The sequence below is a fragment of the Epinephelus moara genome, chromosome 20 (genome assembly GCF_006386435.1).
Source record: "Epinephelus moara isolate mb chromosome 20, YSFRI_EMoa_1.0, whole genome shotgun sequence".
NCBI lineage: Eukaryota > Metazoa > Chordata > Actinopteri > Perciformes > Serranidae > Epinephelus > Epinephelus moara.
Window position 1 is genome coordinate 45,318,807 of NC_065525.1, and position 18,519 is coordinate 45,337,325.

An 18,519-nucleotide genomic window follows, 5' to 3' on the forward strand; every position below is an offset into this window, starting at 1 on the left:
CCTCGGCAGACATTTTGACATGTCACAGACAGAAAAACACAGGTAAACCCAGAGAAAATGCAAATGAATCTGTGCACTTCCATTCACTGTTGAATGAAACCAGCCCAGGCACCAGAGGAAAATGTTTCTGCAAACTATGGATATGTTTCATTGTGTCTGCGTCTCTACAGTGATGTAGTGTATGAGCTGACTTTGTAATCTGGAGGCAGAGGAGGTGGTGGATGGTGTGACATTTAGGCAAGACTCCTGCCAAGCTACAAACACTGGAGACTGCTCTTTGAGACCAACAAACAGTAAAAACTGTTGTTTTTCCTGCAGTTTTTCATCCTCTAAATGTGGGTGTTTTGTAGAGAGCCATCACTGTGTTACCAGCTGCTTTTGCGCACCTAATTCTGGGTGTTTGTTAATTTCCTGCAGGGACTGTGCCTCCAGAACCAGATAATTTAAGCCAAACCTTGATCGTTTCTTAACCATCACCAAGTGACGTTTGTGTCTAAACCTAACCACATGTTAACCACATCGTTCTTGACTTGTAAACTTTTAACATAACTGCTGTGTAATAATGTACAAATGTAGCAAATCAGTGATTTGCAGAAACATACAATGCCAAAATTTATTCTTGCAATGGTTTGATGAAACAGCTGGTGCAGCTACTGAAGAAGAAGAGGACACTCAGGGTGCGTTTGGAATCGCATACTTTTTTCTTTTTACTTTTAGCAGGTAGTGCAGTTGTTCTTAAAAATGATGTACTGCTACATGCAGTATGCACACAATCAGGACAAACTACTACCACAACATTACGCCCCGAACTTTAACCCTCTTGCTCATATATCCGTTACCATGGAGATAAAACAAAATGCTGTTCACCGAACTCGCCAGAGATGAAATTCACAATCCTAAAATGACAGAGGCTAAACATTACTTTCACAGATATTTAATACTCATGCCCCTCTGTTCTTAGTTATATTTCTGAATATTTTATTCAGTTAAACAATTTATATTCCTATTATTACTAATCAACTGGTCATCAGTCAGTCTAATGCACTGTCATCCATCATTGAGACTTCTGACAGTCGATGTAACGAATCTTTCGCTGCAGCAGATTGTGGGTCAGAGCAGCCAAAAAAGCATGCTGGCTTGCACACTGCAAAATCCAACCAGATGTAGTAGAACATCCTGGTATTTTTGGCATACTGCACTGGACATACTGTGTGCCAGGACATACTAAATCTTTTTCTGCCGTACTATATAGTATGGTAGTACGGGTATTGGAACAGACAGGAAGAGTTGAGGTCTTAAAAAGAGTCCAAGTAACTCAAACGATGTGGAATAAAACATTATGAAAATACAACATTTCTGTTTGTTCCATGTATTGATGTGAGGAAGGTTACTGTCTCCTCATCGCTCCACACAAACCTGATGTTTTCAGCTCCTCACAGTCACATGCTTCATTTACAAATGAAAAGTAACTGAGTACATTCATCAGTTACTGTACTTTAGTACCATTCTGAGGCACTTTGCTTGACCGTTTTCATCTCTATGCGACCTTATAGTGGCAAAGGTTTGGGCACCCCTGGTCCAAATTTCTTTTCCTGTGAATATTTAAGTGAGTAGAAGATGAACTGATCCACGAAAAGCATGAAGTTAAAGATGAAACATGCTTTTCAACATTTTAAGCAAGACTAGAATGTTATTTTTGATTTGTAGAATTTTAGAGTGAAGAAAATGAAAGCAGCACTGTGCACCCCAAGACATTTGAGATTTCAGACAACTTTTACCAGGGTTTCAGACAATAATTAGAGTTTTAGGGCTACGGCTTGTTCACAGTCATCGTTAGGAAAGGCCAGGTGATGCTAATTTCAACTGACTCCTTAAACCTTGTCCCAACAATCAGCAGCCATGTTCTCCTCTAAACAGCTGCCTGCACTCTGAGAACTAAAATACCTGATGCCCACAAAGCAGGAGAAGACTATAAGGAGATAGCAAAGTGTTTTCAGGGAGCTGTTTCCTCGGTTTGTAATGTCATTCAGAAATGGCAGTTAACAGGAACTGTGGAGGTCAAGTTGAGATCTGGAAGACCAAGAAAACTTTCAGAGAGAGCTGCTTGTAGGATTGTAAGAAAGACAAATCAAAATCCGCGTTTGGCTGCAAAAGACCTGCAGGAAGTTCTACTACTACTGTGCAGCGACACCTGGACAAATATGACCCTCATGGAAGAGTCATCACCACAAAATTCAGCCTCACAAGTTTGCAAAGCAACAAGCCTGATGCTTTTTGGAAACAAGTCCTGTGGACTGAGAAAGGTAAAATAGAACTTTTTGGACACAATGAGCAAAGGTTTGATCGGAGGACAAACTGTTAAACACGGGGCTGGATGGATGATGCTTTGGGCTTGTGTTTCACAGGCAGAGGGAAGAATGGATTCAGTTCAATTCCAGCAAATTCTGGAAGCAAACTTCACAGCATCTGTAAAAAAGCTGAAGATGAAGAGAGGATGGCTTCTACAACAGGACACTGATCCTAAACACACCTCCAGATCTACAATGGACGACCTCAAGAGGAGCAGGCCGCAGGTTTTGCTATGGCCCTCACAGTCCCCCAGCCTAAACATCATTACAAATCTGTGGCTAGACCTCAACAGAGACAGAACAGTATGTCGCTGTTAACAGGTATGATTCAAGTAGAGCTAAGCTTCTTTGTGGAGTACCTCAGGGCTCCACTCTTGGACCTCTTTTGTTCTTGATTTACAGAAATGACCTACCTAGGGTCTGCAAAAATGTACTGCCTTTTTTTATTTGTTAAAGATACATGTCTGGTACCTTCACATGAAAACTTTAGCACACTCATGCGAGAAGCAAATGAAGAGCTATCATCTCTCTCTAAATGGTTTCAGATGAATGAACTCTCTCAATATAGAGAAATCAGACTTCATGATAGTTTCTAACAAAAATAAAAAATATAACAAAGATAAAGCCCAAAATTTTATAGATAAAATCAAAATAACTCAGGTTCCACATGTTAATTTTTTGTTAAAAAAATGCAAATCATCTCCTTCTCTCTTTAGAAAATATAAACTTTTTTTTTTTTTTTTTATCAATTTTTAATGTGAACATAAACCAGACTTGTGTATTCATGTGTAAATAAGTTCATCTCAATCATGATTTGCTGAGCATTTTTTCAGAACATTTTTAAGTCTTCCTCAAACATACAATCATATTCCACAAGACACTCTGAGGACCTTTTGTCTTCCTTACTGTCACGTCTCGTCGTCTCGTCTTGTCGTCCTCCGCTTATCCGGGTCCGGGTCGCGGGGGCAGCAGCCTCAGCAAAGAAGCCCAGACAGTCCTCTCCCCAGCCACCTCCGTCAGCTCTTCCGAGGGAACCCTGAGGCGTTCCCAGGCCAGCCAGGCGATGTAATCCCTCCAGCGTGTCCTGGGGCGGCCCCGAGGTCTCCTCCCGGTTGGACATGCCCGAAATACCTCCCAAGGGAGGCGTCCAGGAGGCATCCTTACCAGATGCCCGAACCACCTCAACTGGCTCCTCTCCTCCTCCCTTACTGTCACACATATTAATATTCTCATATTAAATATCAATATGAACATTCTCAATATTCATTGATTCATTCCGTCTCTACAATCATCATCTACATTATCATTATTCAAAAAGCATCTGAGAAGGACTCTAACTTGCAAAGACTCTCAACACTTTATTGATTTTTTTGTGTTTTTGTCGTTGTAAATTAAACATCTTTAACGCCTCTTAATACTTCTTAGTCTGGAACAATTGATTGTTTTTGTCTTTTTCTTTTTATGCATAATTGTTGTTATTTAATAGTGGAGGTATCTTCATAAGCCATTTTTGTCTTCTAACCTCTCCTGCACAATCTTTTGATTTCTTTTTCCTGTATTTTCTAAACATGTATGTGCAAATAAACTAAACTAAAAAGTAATCTTGCCTAAAATATTGAAGAAATGTTTCATCTTTAACTTCATGTCTTCTGGAGAACAATAAACAAAATTTTGACCCAGGGGTGCCCAAACCTTTGCAGGCCACTGTATACGTCATTAATATGACACATTATTATGTAGTTATTCTGTTCAGTCACATGATGGCGCTGCAGCTCTTTGAGTCAGCGGGTGTAAAGGTTCAGCAGCTTATTTAATAGAAATTAGACCTTTATATACATTGTTTCTGGAAAAAACATTGAAACACTGAATGTAGTCTATCTAGCCTTAGTGTGATGAATATCATATTCATAATATTAAAATGTTTCACTTCACTCACAGTGTAAATTAAAATGTTTTCATGGTGACACGGATACAAAACTCAAATAATAAATGTAATTTGTGCAGCTGTTTTTTTTTTTCTTTAAACAAGTTTTAATGATTTAGAAAAAAATCAAATAAAACATAATTAAAGTAAGTTATAATAAGGGTGTTATGAAAATAGAAAAATTTAAAGCAATTCAAGATAAGTGTTCATGAGTTTTAAATATCACAACTGCAATTAATAATTATTTATAAAACCCTACTGTTAACTAAATATATTCAACTAAAAATAAAAAAAACTATATATATATATATATCAGATATCAAAGAAAATAAAAAAATACATTTGATTAAAAATAAATAAACTTTGGTTTAAATGCTCTTTTTTTGGTTTTGTTTGTTTTTTCTATTTTGTTTTGTGTTTCCCATCATTCCTAAAAACAAAAAACTAGCATGTTAATTAATCTCGAGGCCTAAATATCAAATAGTTCATCATAAAATATAAATTTTGTTGAATAAAATAAAAAAGCAGAGTCATGTCTTTTTGTATAAATAAGCAGGTTCATTTATTTGTCATTTGACTGTCACTCGCTTTTCAGATGTATAAATATAAAGTTTAACATTTTCACAACAAACAAAGCACATACAGACAGAAACATTAAATACATAATTAATACTTTCAGTTGGAACAAATCAGCTCTTATTTACATAATATGTACAGAAACAGAAAAATGGTCCTCCGCTGCAGTGAATGAAATTTGGAGTTTGACAGGAAGGAGGTCTGAACCGACTTCCTGTCACGACAATACTCACACAGTTTGATCTGTTTTTGGGTTCTGTTTTTTTATCACCTCAGTTTTTCCACAGAAATCTGCAGTCGTGCGACATCTTTCTAAAATATCACAGGATTGTTGCAGTTGCTTTTAATTTCCTGAGGGAAGTGAACAGCTGGGGCTTTTTACGACTTCAGATGGACGAAAGTGGAGGAATGTAAATGGATGTGTTTCTTTTTTCTCTCTTGGCCTCCGTCCTTCATCAAATAGACTTTTAAACAGAAAGGAAGAAAAATCCATCTGAATGACTCAGCTGAGCCGTTAAAATATTTTTTCATAACTTAAAATAAAAGTACAGCAAGAACTGAACCGATCAGTAAACCTGTTAAAAAATAAAACAACATTTCCCAGCATCCAAGTGGTTTTTATCTAAATCTACAAATAAGTTTAACAGCAGGAAAGAGAATCTGGGGCTCGGATATGCTGAAGTACGGAAGATCGTTCATGCCAGGAAAATAAATCTATGGTATGGAAACTTTGGAATGATAATCAGCTTTGGCGAGCCACCTCCTCACTTTCATTGTTTTTCATTTTTACATATTTCAGCTTTTTGTTAATTTCCTTGTGTCGGATCGACAAAATCTATTTTAAAAAATTATAAAATAAGACTAAAAATTTCATTTAGGCTACAAATATAAATTAGTGTCATGTAATTCTGACTTTATCTTGTAATTATTATTCACTGTCACGCTGAGAATTATTGAATTAAGACTGAATTAAGATTTAGACTGGCGTTTTTTAGCAGTATTAACTCGAGGCCCACTTACAAAACTTTCAACTTCATCTCACGATCTTCATCAGCACATGGAGTTTGCTTGCTTACTATAAAATCTATAAACTCTGATATAAAATCTGAAACTCAGTCCACTGATGAACACTGTGCGAAGCGTTGAGAGCTCAGTAAAAGGTCAGATTACACATGGGCCTTAACTTTTTTATCTGACAGTCGTAAAGGTCGCTCCTGATCTTTGACACTCTGATTATATTATGTTCCCGGCAGGAACGAGCCTCCATACTTTCAGCTTGAGGAAATAAAAACAGGCGTGAACTTTGGTTCTGAATTATGAAACGCCACCGCTGATGCAGACAGGTTGTGAAGACTCAGCTCAGCCCGGTAGCTTTAAATTAAATTAGTGTGTGTGTGTGTGTGTGTGTGTGTGTGTGTGTGTGTTTTGTGATATGACAGGATGGTAAAGTCCCAGGTGTGAAGGTCTATAGGACTTGATAGATCAGGTTGGGGTCCTGGCTGGTGGTCGGGGAGGGGACCTGGACGGGCCCGGGGGCCGCTGCCTCACCGGCAGGGTCCGTCTGCGGGGACCCGGGGGCGTCAGCAGGTGGGAGCAGGCTGCTGTTGTCGGTGGAGATTCGCTCCACGATGCTGGACAGACAGTCCAGACTGGAGACCACCGAGCTGCGGGCGTTCTTCACGCCGCCTGCAGGACACAAAACAGCACAGATAAAGTTTTGGTCAATGTTTTAAGACATATCTTAGGATTCATCTTAATGTTTATGGTCAAAATGATCCTAAAAAATAACAGCAAAGACAAAGAACATCACAGATAGCTGAATAAATCGGTCCTGGTTTTGTTTTGACTGTTATTTTAGTTTAATCCTGAGTGAGTGAGATTATCAAGTGTTTGTCTCATTATTTTCCTGTTTACAGAATGAGACAAATATTTTCCATCATGGTGCTGTTTGTTTACTCCATTTGTTTGAATTATTATGTTTTTTAATTTGGATTTACTGTGAGTAAAAACATAATACTCTTTTTTTATTCTATTTTTTATTTTTTTGATCCAGATATCTGAATTCAACAAATGATGTATTTCAGTAAAATGTGCTAAAACTTTAGTGGATGTTTGTTGTAGCTCAATTTTCATAGAAATGATGCAGTGAAACAAACATCAAGAATACTTAACATTTATTTGTTGTGTTTATTGATACAAAAACTAAATTTAATTATTGACAGAAATCAGTTTAAAGTTTACGTTTAATTTTATTGTTTCATTGCTGTTTTTATTGCTCCTCCTGTTTCTTTCCTTTGTTTGAATACCAGGAGGGGATCATTTTAATGAGCAGCCTGTTCGGCCTGTTAGCTGATAACAGCCTATTGTTGCTGTTATTATTATCATCATTATTATTATTATCATTATTATTATTGTTATTGTTATATCATGTATGTATTGTAATATATTATGAGTCCTTTCAGATTTCTTACCGTTTGGAGTCTCGGAGAAATAAGAGCTGTCATAACTTCCTCTTCTGTTTGACTGACAGGTCGGGCCGTTAAAATCCGTCTGTAGTGAGAAAAGACATGAAGGAATTAGTTTGAGTGATGTTTCTGTATGACTTATAATTTAGAGAAAATCTTGAGGCCTAAATGTTTCAGAGTTGTAACTGAAGCTGAAAACAGTGTTTAAAAAAGAAGAATAAAACAAGTTCTTCAGAAAAAGATTCATATTTTTAATAAACTCATAAAACGTTTTACACACACTCAGTCACAGTGGTGAAATCTTTATTAAATGAAAATGTTTTAGAATAATTTTTCTGAAATGTTTGAATCACTGCGGACCAAAAAAATTTTAAAATCACATTATCAAATAATCAAAAACGTGAAACGAACATGAATTTAATCTTTTCACATTCAAGAATCGCGACTGATTTTTATCCGTTAAATTAAAAACGTGTTTCTTTAAAATATCAACATGAAAATCGACCCTCTGTTTATTTAGAATAAAAAAGAATGAAATCCAACGAAATACAAACTAAGTTTCCTCTAAAGGGTGAAACTAATCTAGTGCGGACACACACACACACACACACACACACACACACACGAGTTAGTTGTCTTTTTCTTTTCCTTCATTAAATTACAAAAGTGCACTGAAGTGAAGCGCAGGTCACTGTTTGAGATCAGTTTAGACACGAAAAAAATGTAACCGCCAAACTAAAAAGGAGAAAAGAATCCGTTTGAACCAAATCTGTTAAAAATAAAACACGGGCCTGTGTAAAGTTCACGGGTTGTAATGACGCGTGAAAACTGTTCAAATCAAATTTTGGTCAACGCACCTTAAAGAATAAATCCAAGATAACAACAAGAGTAAAAAATAAAAACTCAAAGTGAACATTAAATGAACCAAAGCAGAGTAAAACTCGCCATTTGTCCGTGCGTAAAGACGCACTGGATCAACTCTTGGACACGTTCACAAACACACCAAAGCGCTCGGACAGACTCATAACCACTGACCCCCCTCTCCCCCTCTTTAACACCTGTCAGTCCCTGAACTCACCATGCCGTCGGAGCAGTTGGACCGGGGGCTGGAGGCGTCTGAGTCCCCGCTGTAGTGCTCCAGCACCGGGTAGAAGCCGTCGTCCTGCCCGCCGCGCAGCAGCGCCTGCAGAGACTCGATGTAGCTGATGGCGTTGCGCAGGATCTCCACCTTGGGCAGCCTCTGGTTGGGGTTGGCCGTCGTGCAGCGCTTCAGGGTCTCGAAGGCGTCGTTGACCTTGCTGAGCCGCCGGCGCTCCCGCAGCGTGGCCGCCTTCCGCCGGTCCGCGTTGGTGGTCTTCCTCTTGCAGGCCTTGCAGGCCCAGAGCAGGCAGCGGCCCGCCTGGTGGTGCCCGCTGGGGGCGCGGACGTGCTCGTCGTCCTCCACCTCGGCGTGGTGATGGAGGTGCAGGAGGGAGGACGGGGAGGAGGAAGAGGAGGAGGAAGGGGAGGGTGAGGGCGAAGAGGAGGAGTCGTCCGGCTTCAGCAGGCCCACATGGACCAGCCGCGGGTCCAGGTCCTCGAAGAAGTGCATGTCGCTGGTGTTGAAGCACGGGTCGTCATAAAAGTCATCGGCGGCGGGGATGGGGAAAGAGATATCCGACAGCTCCATGGTTCAGTCCCAAAAACACACCACAGAAGAAGAAAAATCCAGTGACAGAGACAGAAGCGTCTTCAGGCCAAAATCAAAACTGTTTTTAGGAAAGAAGAAGAAGAGGAGGAAGAGGAGGAAGAAGAGGCGGGACGCTGCGGAGCGGCTCTGTGTTTTCGGTGGAATGTAGAGTCCTGTCACACCGTTCTGTCTCTCAGCTGTTGACCTGGATCAACTTATACCTGGGACATCAGCAGGGGGCGGGGTCAGGACTATGATGACCACCAGGGTCTGACCAATCAGCTGGCAGCAGGAGGGGTTTACAACTTCACGGTAATTAGTGTACAATTACCCCTAACAGAGCAGTAACAGCAGGGTGATATACTGCTGCACACAGCGGGGGGCCAACACACACACACACACACACACACACACACACACACACACACACACACACACACACACACACACACGGGGAAGAGTTGCTCTCATACTGACAAAAACTAAAGTATTTAAATCATAAAATATCTTAAAGTGGTGACTTTTATTGCGTCATATTGTATTTCGTTTATGATATTCTTCTGTAAATGTTATTTTTGGATTAATGCATTTCATACTGAGTTTACTTATAAGTAAAAAAAATAAATGACAATAAAATGGACTGCATGTCTTGCAGCACAGAGTGATGGGACCGGTTTGGAAAAAGAGAATTTTAAAAACAGAGAGACAGAAATTAGAAATGTAATCAGAGGCCTGATCAAAATAATGTTTTTAATAAGTAAAGAAAAAACGAATTAAAAGGAAACAAATTTGTTTTGAACAAACGAAATTAAAGGTATGATAAAATCATGCATTAAAATGTGAAACTGAAGCTCAAATAAAAGCCAATCTAATTTGTAATAAAACGAAATTCTCATTTATTTGCCTCCTAGAATGAATAAAGTAAAGAAAGTTTCAACAGAAGGGGAAACATGTATTTTCTGAATCAAAGCAGAAAACAGTAAAATGGGAAGTCTGGATCTTATTACATTTTATTTCACCTGCAAGAAAACTATAAAAGTAATCGAATTAAGGCAAAATGTGTTGTTTGGTCGCATTTAGAAATAAATTATTATTTTTTGAATTACTATCAAACAGGTCCTTCAGCAGGAGTTTGTTTTCTATATAGAGCTGACTCTTATTTTTATATGTAAAGAAAAAGAAATCAAAAACCAAAAAAAGAATACAATAAAATAAAAATAATAAATAATATTTCTTTTGTTTTATTATTTTTTCAAGATATTTTATTTAGTTTTTAATTTTAATAACAACAAAAAGAGCCCATCACAGACCTTATGGGGTTGAAAGAAGCACACAATCACAGCAGCATCGCATGAAGGCAAACACATGACATGGGAAGTCAATGCATAAAGATCACAACGCTTAAATAAATGTTTTATATTTATTTTATGGATATAAAAATAATCAAGACACAGAAAGAATTCATACACGACTCGGACACCGCTTTTTTAAGAGTGTAAAAACTGCACCAAAGTGTGAACTCAAGTTTAAAGTCATTTTGAGAGTTTATCTTTGAAGGACAGATTCATTTGACTTCTCCTCCTCTTCCTCCTGCAGCCCTCCTCATCACCGCACCGACTCCATCCAGAAATATTCAAACGCAGATTATTGATTTGACTCAAACATGCAGCAGTTCACATCACTGCAGCTGGAGGGCGCTGCAGAGCTCAGAACTCTCCCATCAGCCCGCTGCAGCTCCAACACCTGACGGGTTGCTGTGCCCTGAGCCTCGTCTCGCAGGCTGTGAACTAACTCCCCATCCACCTCCAGCCTGTCAGAGGGGACAGATGGTGAGGAGCTGGACTCTGTGGCTGCTGCAAGTGTTTGAGACAAATATTCAAAGCCTCTGCTCAAAGGATTATCACGATCACTCCAAAAATGATTGACAGGTCTTTTAATACAAGACTCCGACAACTAAATGCATGTTGGTAATGTTTTCAGATGCTATTAGAGGTCTGTCTGTGTGAGTGTTATGTTTCTCAACAAGAGTTAAACAAACTTAAATAAAACTAATAATATTTCAGAGGTCAAAGTCTAAAATGATGTTGTATATGTTCATGTTCACTTTATGTGCTCAAAAATGCAGAATGATCCTTTAAACTCACTGAGTTCTACATGTGGATCAATATTTTTAAAACGTGAAACAGAGCACTGATGTGGGAAAAACTGAGAGCCGCAAAACTATTTTTCTAACTTCAACTTTATTACAAAGTGCAAACAAATCAAAACCAAACCAGTGACTATCACGTCTCCTCCTTCACAGTCAAACTGTCTCTGAACGATACAGATATTGAATATATGGTTAATAAATGATCAAAATAAAAGCACATTTATATGTTGGAATACACAAGTAGCAGTATACTGGTGGGAAATAATAAAATACTTACAAATATTTTATACTTGTAAATGATTTGGTCAAACTATTTCATAGTTGTACACCAGGCTGGTTACTGAACATTAATATTTCTTTGGTACCATCCAAAATATGTCTGTTTATTAATAAACTACTGTTGTTGGCATTAATTTTTGTCTCAGATTTGTACCCAAATCAAGTTCTGTAGAAAAAAATGTGTTAAATTCCTCAAAGATATTTAAAAAAATACAGTTTTAATACAAAATTTTATATTATTTGAAGGTGCTTTTTCCTCTTTTTGTGAACACGTTTGGCTCAGTTTCGCCCTGCTTTCAGTCTCTGTGCTAAGCTTAGCCTAACACGGCCTTGACGGCCTCGATCGGCCTTTTTAACAAAGTGTTCATCTGCTCACACTTTATATTTACTTCTATCCTCCTGAGACTTGAACTTTTGTTAGGTTTGCATTTTTAATGTCTCCTCGCTATTTAAGATCAGTAGGACCTGATAAGTATAAAAAACTAAACATTGTCAACGATAATAAAGTCCCAGTGTCCTCAGACGAGTACTTCCTAATCAACAGCGTCTTATTGTCTTACTGTTGCTTAAATTGCTAAAAAGTTGTTGCTATATCAAACTACAAATATTATTAATTATTAATAAACAAGTTTCAGTCATAACATGTGATCAGGTTTTAGACCTTGTCCTCTTTTGTGTCGGGATCAGCTGCAGACTGACTTGACAGAGATGGCTGCCATCTTGTCTTTACATGGATTAGTGTGCTGTGCTCTTACTGCCACTAGATGGCACAAAAAAGTGTCCATGAACGAGGACAACAGGTCTGAGTGAAGCAGAATGAAATGTATGGTCCAGTAAACCCAAAATGTGACGTCCTCATGAGGACACAACGTGCCTCAAATTCACAACAAGAGTGATGTGACACAGTGTTAGCGAGCACTGTTGGCTGTGTTTCAAGATATTAAAGATATATTATTTAAAGAACTTTCACCAGTTCAGATCAGACAGCTTTGGAGTTGTTTAAGGGACCGCCACATGCCGTGTTTTTTGCGCCTTCATATTCATTGTTTTTTATGTAGACACATGGCAGGCACGCTCAAACGCCAGAGCAACACACGCACATTCCCTAGCACCTAATTTTCAGAGCATGACGGCTTCCCCCCGAGAAACACAGCTCAACTTTTGGAACGCAGCAGCGTGCGCCGCATGTCATGTGACAAGGACCAACCAATGACAGCTGACAGATATCTTACCCCTGTAAACATCAGTCTGTGAGTCAGACTCAGGATTTTAGGTAAACAGGATGTACGATGCTTGTTAAGGTTGTTAAGGCATCCTCAGATGCAACCTGCTGCCACAAGAGCAGCACCCAGCGCCTAATCTCTCAAGACAGATTCTGCAATTTACATTGTAGAATCTGTCGGCAGCCCTGTGTGAAAGACGACTACAGAGGGGGGGGGGGGACTTTGAGTTTGAACGATGCTGCGCTTTAGCCAATCACAATGGAGGGGGCGTGGCCGAGACGTGCAGGTGTCCCCAGGAAATGTGTACGTACAGAAACAGAAAGCTCCGCGTCCATGGCGACCGCTCCACCCAAAACGCCGTCTCGTCAACGTGAAAAAAATATTTTTTCCAGCGGATGTCTTAGTTACAACATGATTGAGCTAACTGGAGTAGTTTCATGTCGTATCCGACAACGGGAGGCTTTTAACAGATGACGTCCTGATGTTAGCTTTGCTAACTGTCCCTGTCAGCTGCAGCCACTGATGCTTTCTAGACATCGTGATTTCCCATAACTGAATAAATACCACACATAGCAACACAAAACTGCTTTGCTAGCTCAATCATGTTGTAACTAAGATATTCGCTGGAACAAAATATTTTATTCACTGAGTTATTACAGACACCACTAATGGGGCTAACAGCTAATGGTTAGCCCAGCTAATCTACGATAACCATGTTATTGATTACAAAACGTGCACACAGAAATAGTAACGTTTTTTTCAATCACTGTGTTTAGAGATTTTACAAACATCAGATTAGTCTACACGGTGATATAGTGACATGAAAAATGTGAGATATATATATATGTACTCTGCCAGTTTTCTACCTGGAAGTATTTGTAAACAACACAGTGAATCCCTGGGGGCACCGCCGGAAGTGAAGGGGTTGAGCGATCCCCGAGGCCCCTGCACTTCCGTTAGTCAAAAAACTACGGGCAGTGCCTCCAGAGGTAAAGGAAGAAAAGAAAATTCCTTTTTTTTTTTTTTTTTTTACAGATGGATTTCCAGATTGCCCAACGCCTGACCTTACGTTTTTGATTTCCAGATTGCCCAACGCCTGACCTTACGTTTTTCAGGCAGTTAAAGACACAGCATGTGTGCGGCGCCTAAGGTGCTTTAATAGAGCTAGGCTAACAGTTTCTCCCTGCTTTCAGTATTTGTGCTAAGCTCAGCTACACGTCCTCAGGTGCTTTAATTCAAATGTGCTTCCACATCTGCAGTGACAAATATAACAATTATAAAAAAACGTGTTACATGGTTCTGACAGGTCACAACTCTCCAGCTAGCTAACTGTGCTCTGAATTTTGGAAAATATTAAAATACACTTTCCTCTGGCTCTCAGTCTTTGTGCTAAGCTAAGCTAAGCTAAGCTAAGCTAACACGTCCTGGACGCCTCAGATGCTTTATTTCAAAGCTTCTTCACTCACAGTGACAAGTATTGACTCATTTCATAATTCTAAAAACATTTTATGCGGTGTGGGAAGGTCGCAACTTTCCAGCTAGCCAACTGTTAGCTGCTGTTTGACTGTTGCTAACTGTTAGCTGCTGTTTGACTGTTGCTAACTGTTAGCTGCTGTTTGACTGTTGCTAGCTGTTCTGAATGGAAATGGTAATTCATGGAAAATATTACAATATTTATTGGAAACATTTCAAAATGTAAAATCAGACTTTCGAGTTGCTGGATGCTTGAGGCTAACAGTTTCCCTCTGCTTCCAGTCTTTGTGCTAAGCTATGCTAAACACGTATTTCTGTACTGGAGGCAGTGAAGTGACACTAACATCTGTCTGGACTCTGGACACTGCTAACAAGTTAATTTGCCAAAATGTCACTCTGGTCATTTGGAGAAAATCCTGAGTTTTAGCTTCTACAAAAGGGAATTGAACTCAGAGGGGAGAATCATTTCTAGTCAATCAATACTTCCTCTGACTGACTCCGACCGATTATCTGCTCAGCTCCTCCTGCAGCTCGTTCAGGATGTACTCCCCAAATCCCCCCGTCTGGTCGTTGGTGCAGCCCACCCTGCGGGCGCTGGTGAGCAGGTCTCCCAGCAGTTTGAGGCGGTCTACCCGCGGCGTCAGGAAATCGCTCTTCACGATGCTGGCAGTGTGCGGGTCTCCGTGGTTACGGGCCAGCTGGCTCAGCTCGACCATGACGGCGGCTTCCTCCTTCAGCTGGAGCAGCAGGAGCTCCAGAGCCGGCAGGACGGCGCAGACGGCCTCACAGTTCGGCTTCTGAAAATCAAAGACATTTTATTAGTTAGAGAATAAACTACAGTAAAGACACCACCGACAACATGTGAGCGGTCTGTCTGTCAAACAGTTGTATGAACGTATAAACGACATCTGATTCAGGGGCCAAACTTTAATTTGATAGAATCAAATGGGGCGTGAAGTGAAACTAAATCAAACTGAGGCGATCAGTAACTGTGAGGCGTCGTGTCATTGAAGTACACGCCACTTTGAGAGACGGATAACAAGGTGTCCCAAACTGCTGCTGACTGGGCCCCGGGGCCTCAGCCCTGAAACGATTTTACACGACTCATAAACCTGGGCCGGCGGTCGGAGGCCACGCTGCGACGCGCCAACGCCAACGCCGCTGATGCCGCTCAGCCATCTGGAAACGCCATCAGTACCACCGTCCCTCTGCTGCAGCATTAATCTCGCCAATTTTCCGGAACTCAGGGGAGGAAATGTACACCCTGACCGGCTGTAGGCCAGAGCCGGGGGCCAGGTCTCCAGGGGTGTAACCTCCCTCCTCCCCCATCCCCAACCCCTCCTCCGTCCATCCGTCCCTCCGATCACTGACACAGAATAAAGAGCTTCGTTCCAAAATGAGATCTCTGAAATTTGAAAAAAAGCAGCAACACAGAGATAGAGACGACACCTGCTCTGACAAAATGAAAGATAGCACAGGAGGAGAGATAAATCCTCCTGCTGCGACGTATCGGGAGGAACGCGAGGAGTAAAACGAGAACGCTGTTACAGACTGAAGCGTCTCTGTCTCACAGATAAAGTTCAGATCATAAATTTTGTTTCAAAATGGATCCACAAATCAACTCTTCACAGCGGATCATCTAAACGCCCCTCAGGACCCTCGAGGGTTCAGCAACCCTCCCCCACTCTGCTGAAGTGTCTCTGGGCGACAAACACTCTTGACCCTGACCTCTGACCTCTGACTGACTTCTCTGTGTCTCAAGTACTGTGCTTCAGTACAACTTTAACATACTTACTTCTACCTTTACTACAGAAGGAAACATTGCTCTTTTCACTGCACCACATTTATCTGACAGCTGGCATTACTGGTTGCTTTTCAGTTTCAGCATGTTTATATTAAAATAAATGATGTAGCTTACAACCCAAGAGTGTAATAAGTAGTTAAAATTAGCTCCATCTCAACCAACTAAAACATAATCTTTAGTCCAATAATGCAACACGGAGAAAGCAACCATTTCACCAAACTCTGCATCTTCTTTTGATATATAACATTATACTGATAATACCTGCACATTCTGTCTTTGATTTTTGAGGATTTTACTTGTGACAAAGTGTTTTTACATTGTGGTTTAACAGAAAAAATAAAGAGGGATAACAACAGTTATTCAAACTAGAATTATGTGGTCGTATGCTCGCAAACCAAACCAAACCAGTCAAGCCAGAAAAGTGTTTTATGCAGAAACTTATGATGTCACAGTGAAGTTGACCTTTGACCTTTTGGATATACAATGTCATCACTTCATTATTTTATCCAGTTAGATATGTGTGTGACGTTTTGCCATAATTAGCGTATGAATTCTTGAGTGGCCAAAAACATGTTTTGTGGGGTGACAGTGACCTTTGACCTTCGACCACCAAATTCCAATCAGGTCATTCTTGAGTCCAAGTGGACGTTTGTGCCAAATCTGAGAAAGGACAGCAGAGGACATACCTGCACACCAGTACAACTGGGCTGGACAGCCACAACAAAGGTTCACAGGCTGAGATCAAAGCAAAAAAAAGTAAATTTATTGAGAACATCTGTGCACAAACAGCAGCAAACGTTTCACCCCTTAACTATAATCAGTGCCTGCTGTCCAGCCCAGTTGTTGGTGTGCAGGTGTCTCCTCTGCCGTCCTGCCTTGGTTGTCCATTGAACCAACGCACCCAAGAAACTTTTTGTTGCCTTACAGCAGCCCTGTGACCATACCAAATCTGAGGAAATTCCCTCGAAGCCTTCTTGAGAAATCACATTCACAAGAATGCAACGGACGCAAGGTCACAGTGAGCCTGACCTTTGACCACCAAATTCTAATCAGTTCATCCTTGAATCAAAGTGGACGTTTGTGCCAAATCCAAAGGAATTCCCTCAGGGTGTTGTTGAGATCACGCATTAAGGAAAATGAGACAGATGCGAGGTCACAGTGACCTTTGACCATCAGTTCTATGTTGAGTTAAGGTGAACGGAGAAAGAGCTCCACCTCAACAAACTACAACAGTCAGTCCTGCTTTCACATTAATGCATGAGTCCGAATCATCTAACGAGATCACAGGGAACATTTTATACTTTTAATACTTAACTACATTTTACTGTTTGTACTTACTCACACCTAAGTGACATTTTCAATGCAGGACTGTTACATGTAATGGAGTATTTTTACAGTGAGGTATTTGTACTTTTACCAAAGTAAAGAATCTGATTACTTCTTCTACCAATGAAAAAGACAATGTTTTTTAATAAAGAGTTTTAACCTGGACGTCTTTGCCACAGTAGCTTCCCCCTCTCTCAGCCAGGTAGCCCAGCATGGCCTCGGCCTCCTCCTCCTGCTTCAGCGCCTCCTGCTGGAAGAAAGAGGTGACGCGGGGCAGAGCGACATCGTCCCGTTCAAACACGCTGGCCTGCAGCAGATAAAAGGAAAGTCATACATTAGAATAAAAAAGATTACACAGAGTGGAGTGAAGAAGACCCACTGAACACATCATGATTGTGTCTTAGGGTCCCCTACTCAACAGCACAGTGTCAACACTTTAAGATTAATTATCTGTAAGTATAAACCAGGGATGCATACTGGATTCAGAATTGGCTCATCTGAATAAAAACTGCTTGTCAGCCAACAAAGTCTTCCTGATTTGTGTCAGCGTTGTGTGGCCAACTGCACATGCTCAGTAGCATTTTAACCTCTGGCCATTCGGCCCACAGAGTTTACATCATGATGATGTCATACACATAAAAATCTGGTAGTTTTGACAATATAAAAAACTTCTCGTTTTAAGAATAATAATTGAATACCTGTTTTCAGATTAAGGTTCGTTATCAACAGTTTTATCTCTTATAATGGTGATGTGTGGTTAGAGTGCTTTAAGGATGTAGTCACAGTTTCCATCGATCAGATCTGCGACTGATCAATTATCAACCCCACAACATAAAACTCCACAAACTCAAAGAAGATTTTTACCTGAGCTGCGTTCATGGAATCGCCAGCAACAACCACACATAGATTCTAATGCTGTGGGAAACACTGCTTTTGGTGGCACAATCACAAACAACCCAGTCTCACTCCGAAGCCGTCGGAATCCGGCCCTTGGGCAGTGACTTGTGGCGTCAAACACTGACAAAAAAGGCCGTCCTTTAACGTCGGCATGATATGCGACCGGTCGCAGTTAGTATAAAGGTACTCAGTGGCATCGGCGGAAATGCACTGGGCCAAGAAAGGTGGTGAAAATCCAAGTAGGGCGAGAGGTATGGTGGATGGGTCCAACAAAAACAGACTTTCACCCAGGAGAGAGGTGTTCGGTCCCGTAAGATTCTAAAGCCAAACCCTGTTCTTTTCTCCTGAACCCAACCGTGCTTTTGTTGTTGGAGGGAAAAAAAAAA

The 18,519-nt window shown here is 40.5% G+C and overlaps 2 protein-coding genes across 2 annotated transcripts in view; both read right to left on the reverse strand.

The window, feature by feature from the left end:
• Window positions 1-4,815: 4,815 nt before the first annotated feature.
• myod1 (myogenic differentiation 1) lies at window positions 4,816-9,182 on the reverse strand. Its single transcript, XM_050072939.1, has 3 exons — window positions 8,392-9,182; window positions 7,320-7,398; window positions 4,816-6,534 (listed from the first exon to the last, which is right to left on the reverse strand). The coding sequence occupies exons 1-3, from the start codon at window positions 8,980-8,982 to the stop codon at window positions 6,314-6,316; spliced, it is 891 nt and encodes a 296-aa protein (XP_049928896.1). The 5' UTR covers window positions 8,983-9,182; the 3' UTR covers window positions 4,816-6,313.
• Window positions 9,183-13,569: 4,387 nt separating this feature from the next.
• Window positions 13,570-18,519, reverse strand: part of zgc:172145 (Ferritin light chain, oocyte isoform-like) — a 6,061-nt gene continuing 1,111 nt past the window's right edge. The window contains exons 2-4 of the mRNA XM_050072956.1: window positions 17,397-17,543; window positions 13,735-14,903; window positions 13,570-13,697 (exon numbers count right to left, since the gene is read on the reverse strand). Coding sequence (XP_049928913.1) covers window positions 14,613-14,903; window positions 17,397-17,543 — 438 coding nt within the window. The 3' untranslated portion in view covers window positions 13,570-13,697; window positions 13,735-14,612. The remainder of the gene's footprint in view (window positions 13,698-13,734; window positions 14,904-17,396; window positions 17,544-18,519) is intronic.

What these genes read in the sequence shown, in the direction of transcription:
- myod1 (XM_050072939.1), bottom strand. Translation starts at nt 8,982, where the DNA reads ATGGAGCTGTCGGATATCTCTTTCCCCATCCCCGCCGCCGATGACTTT. An exon ending in CCAACTGCTCCGACGGCATG is followed by an intron (nt 7,399 to 8,391) that starts GTGAGTTCAGGG and finishes TTCTCACTACAG; the next exon opens with ACGGATTTTAACGGCCCGAC. An exon ending in TTTCTCCGAGACTCCAAACG is followed by an intron (nt 6,535 to 7,319) that starts GTAAGAAATCTG and finishes TGTGTCCTGCAG; the next exon opens with GCGGCGTGAAGAACGCCCGC.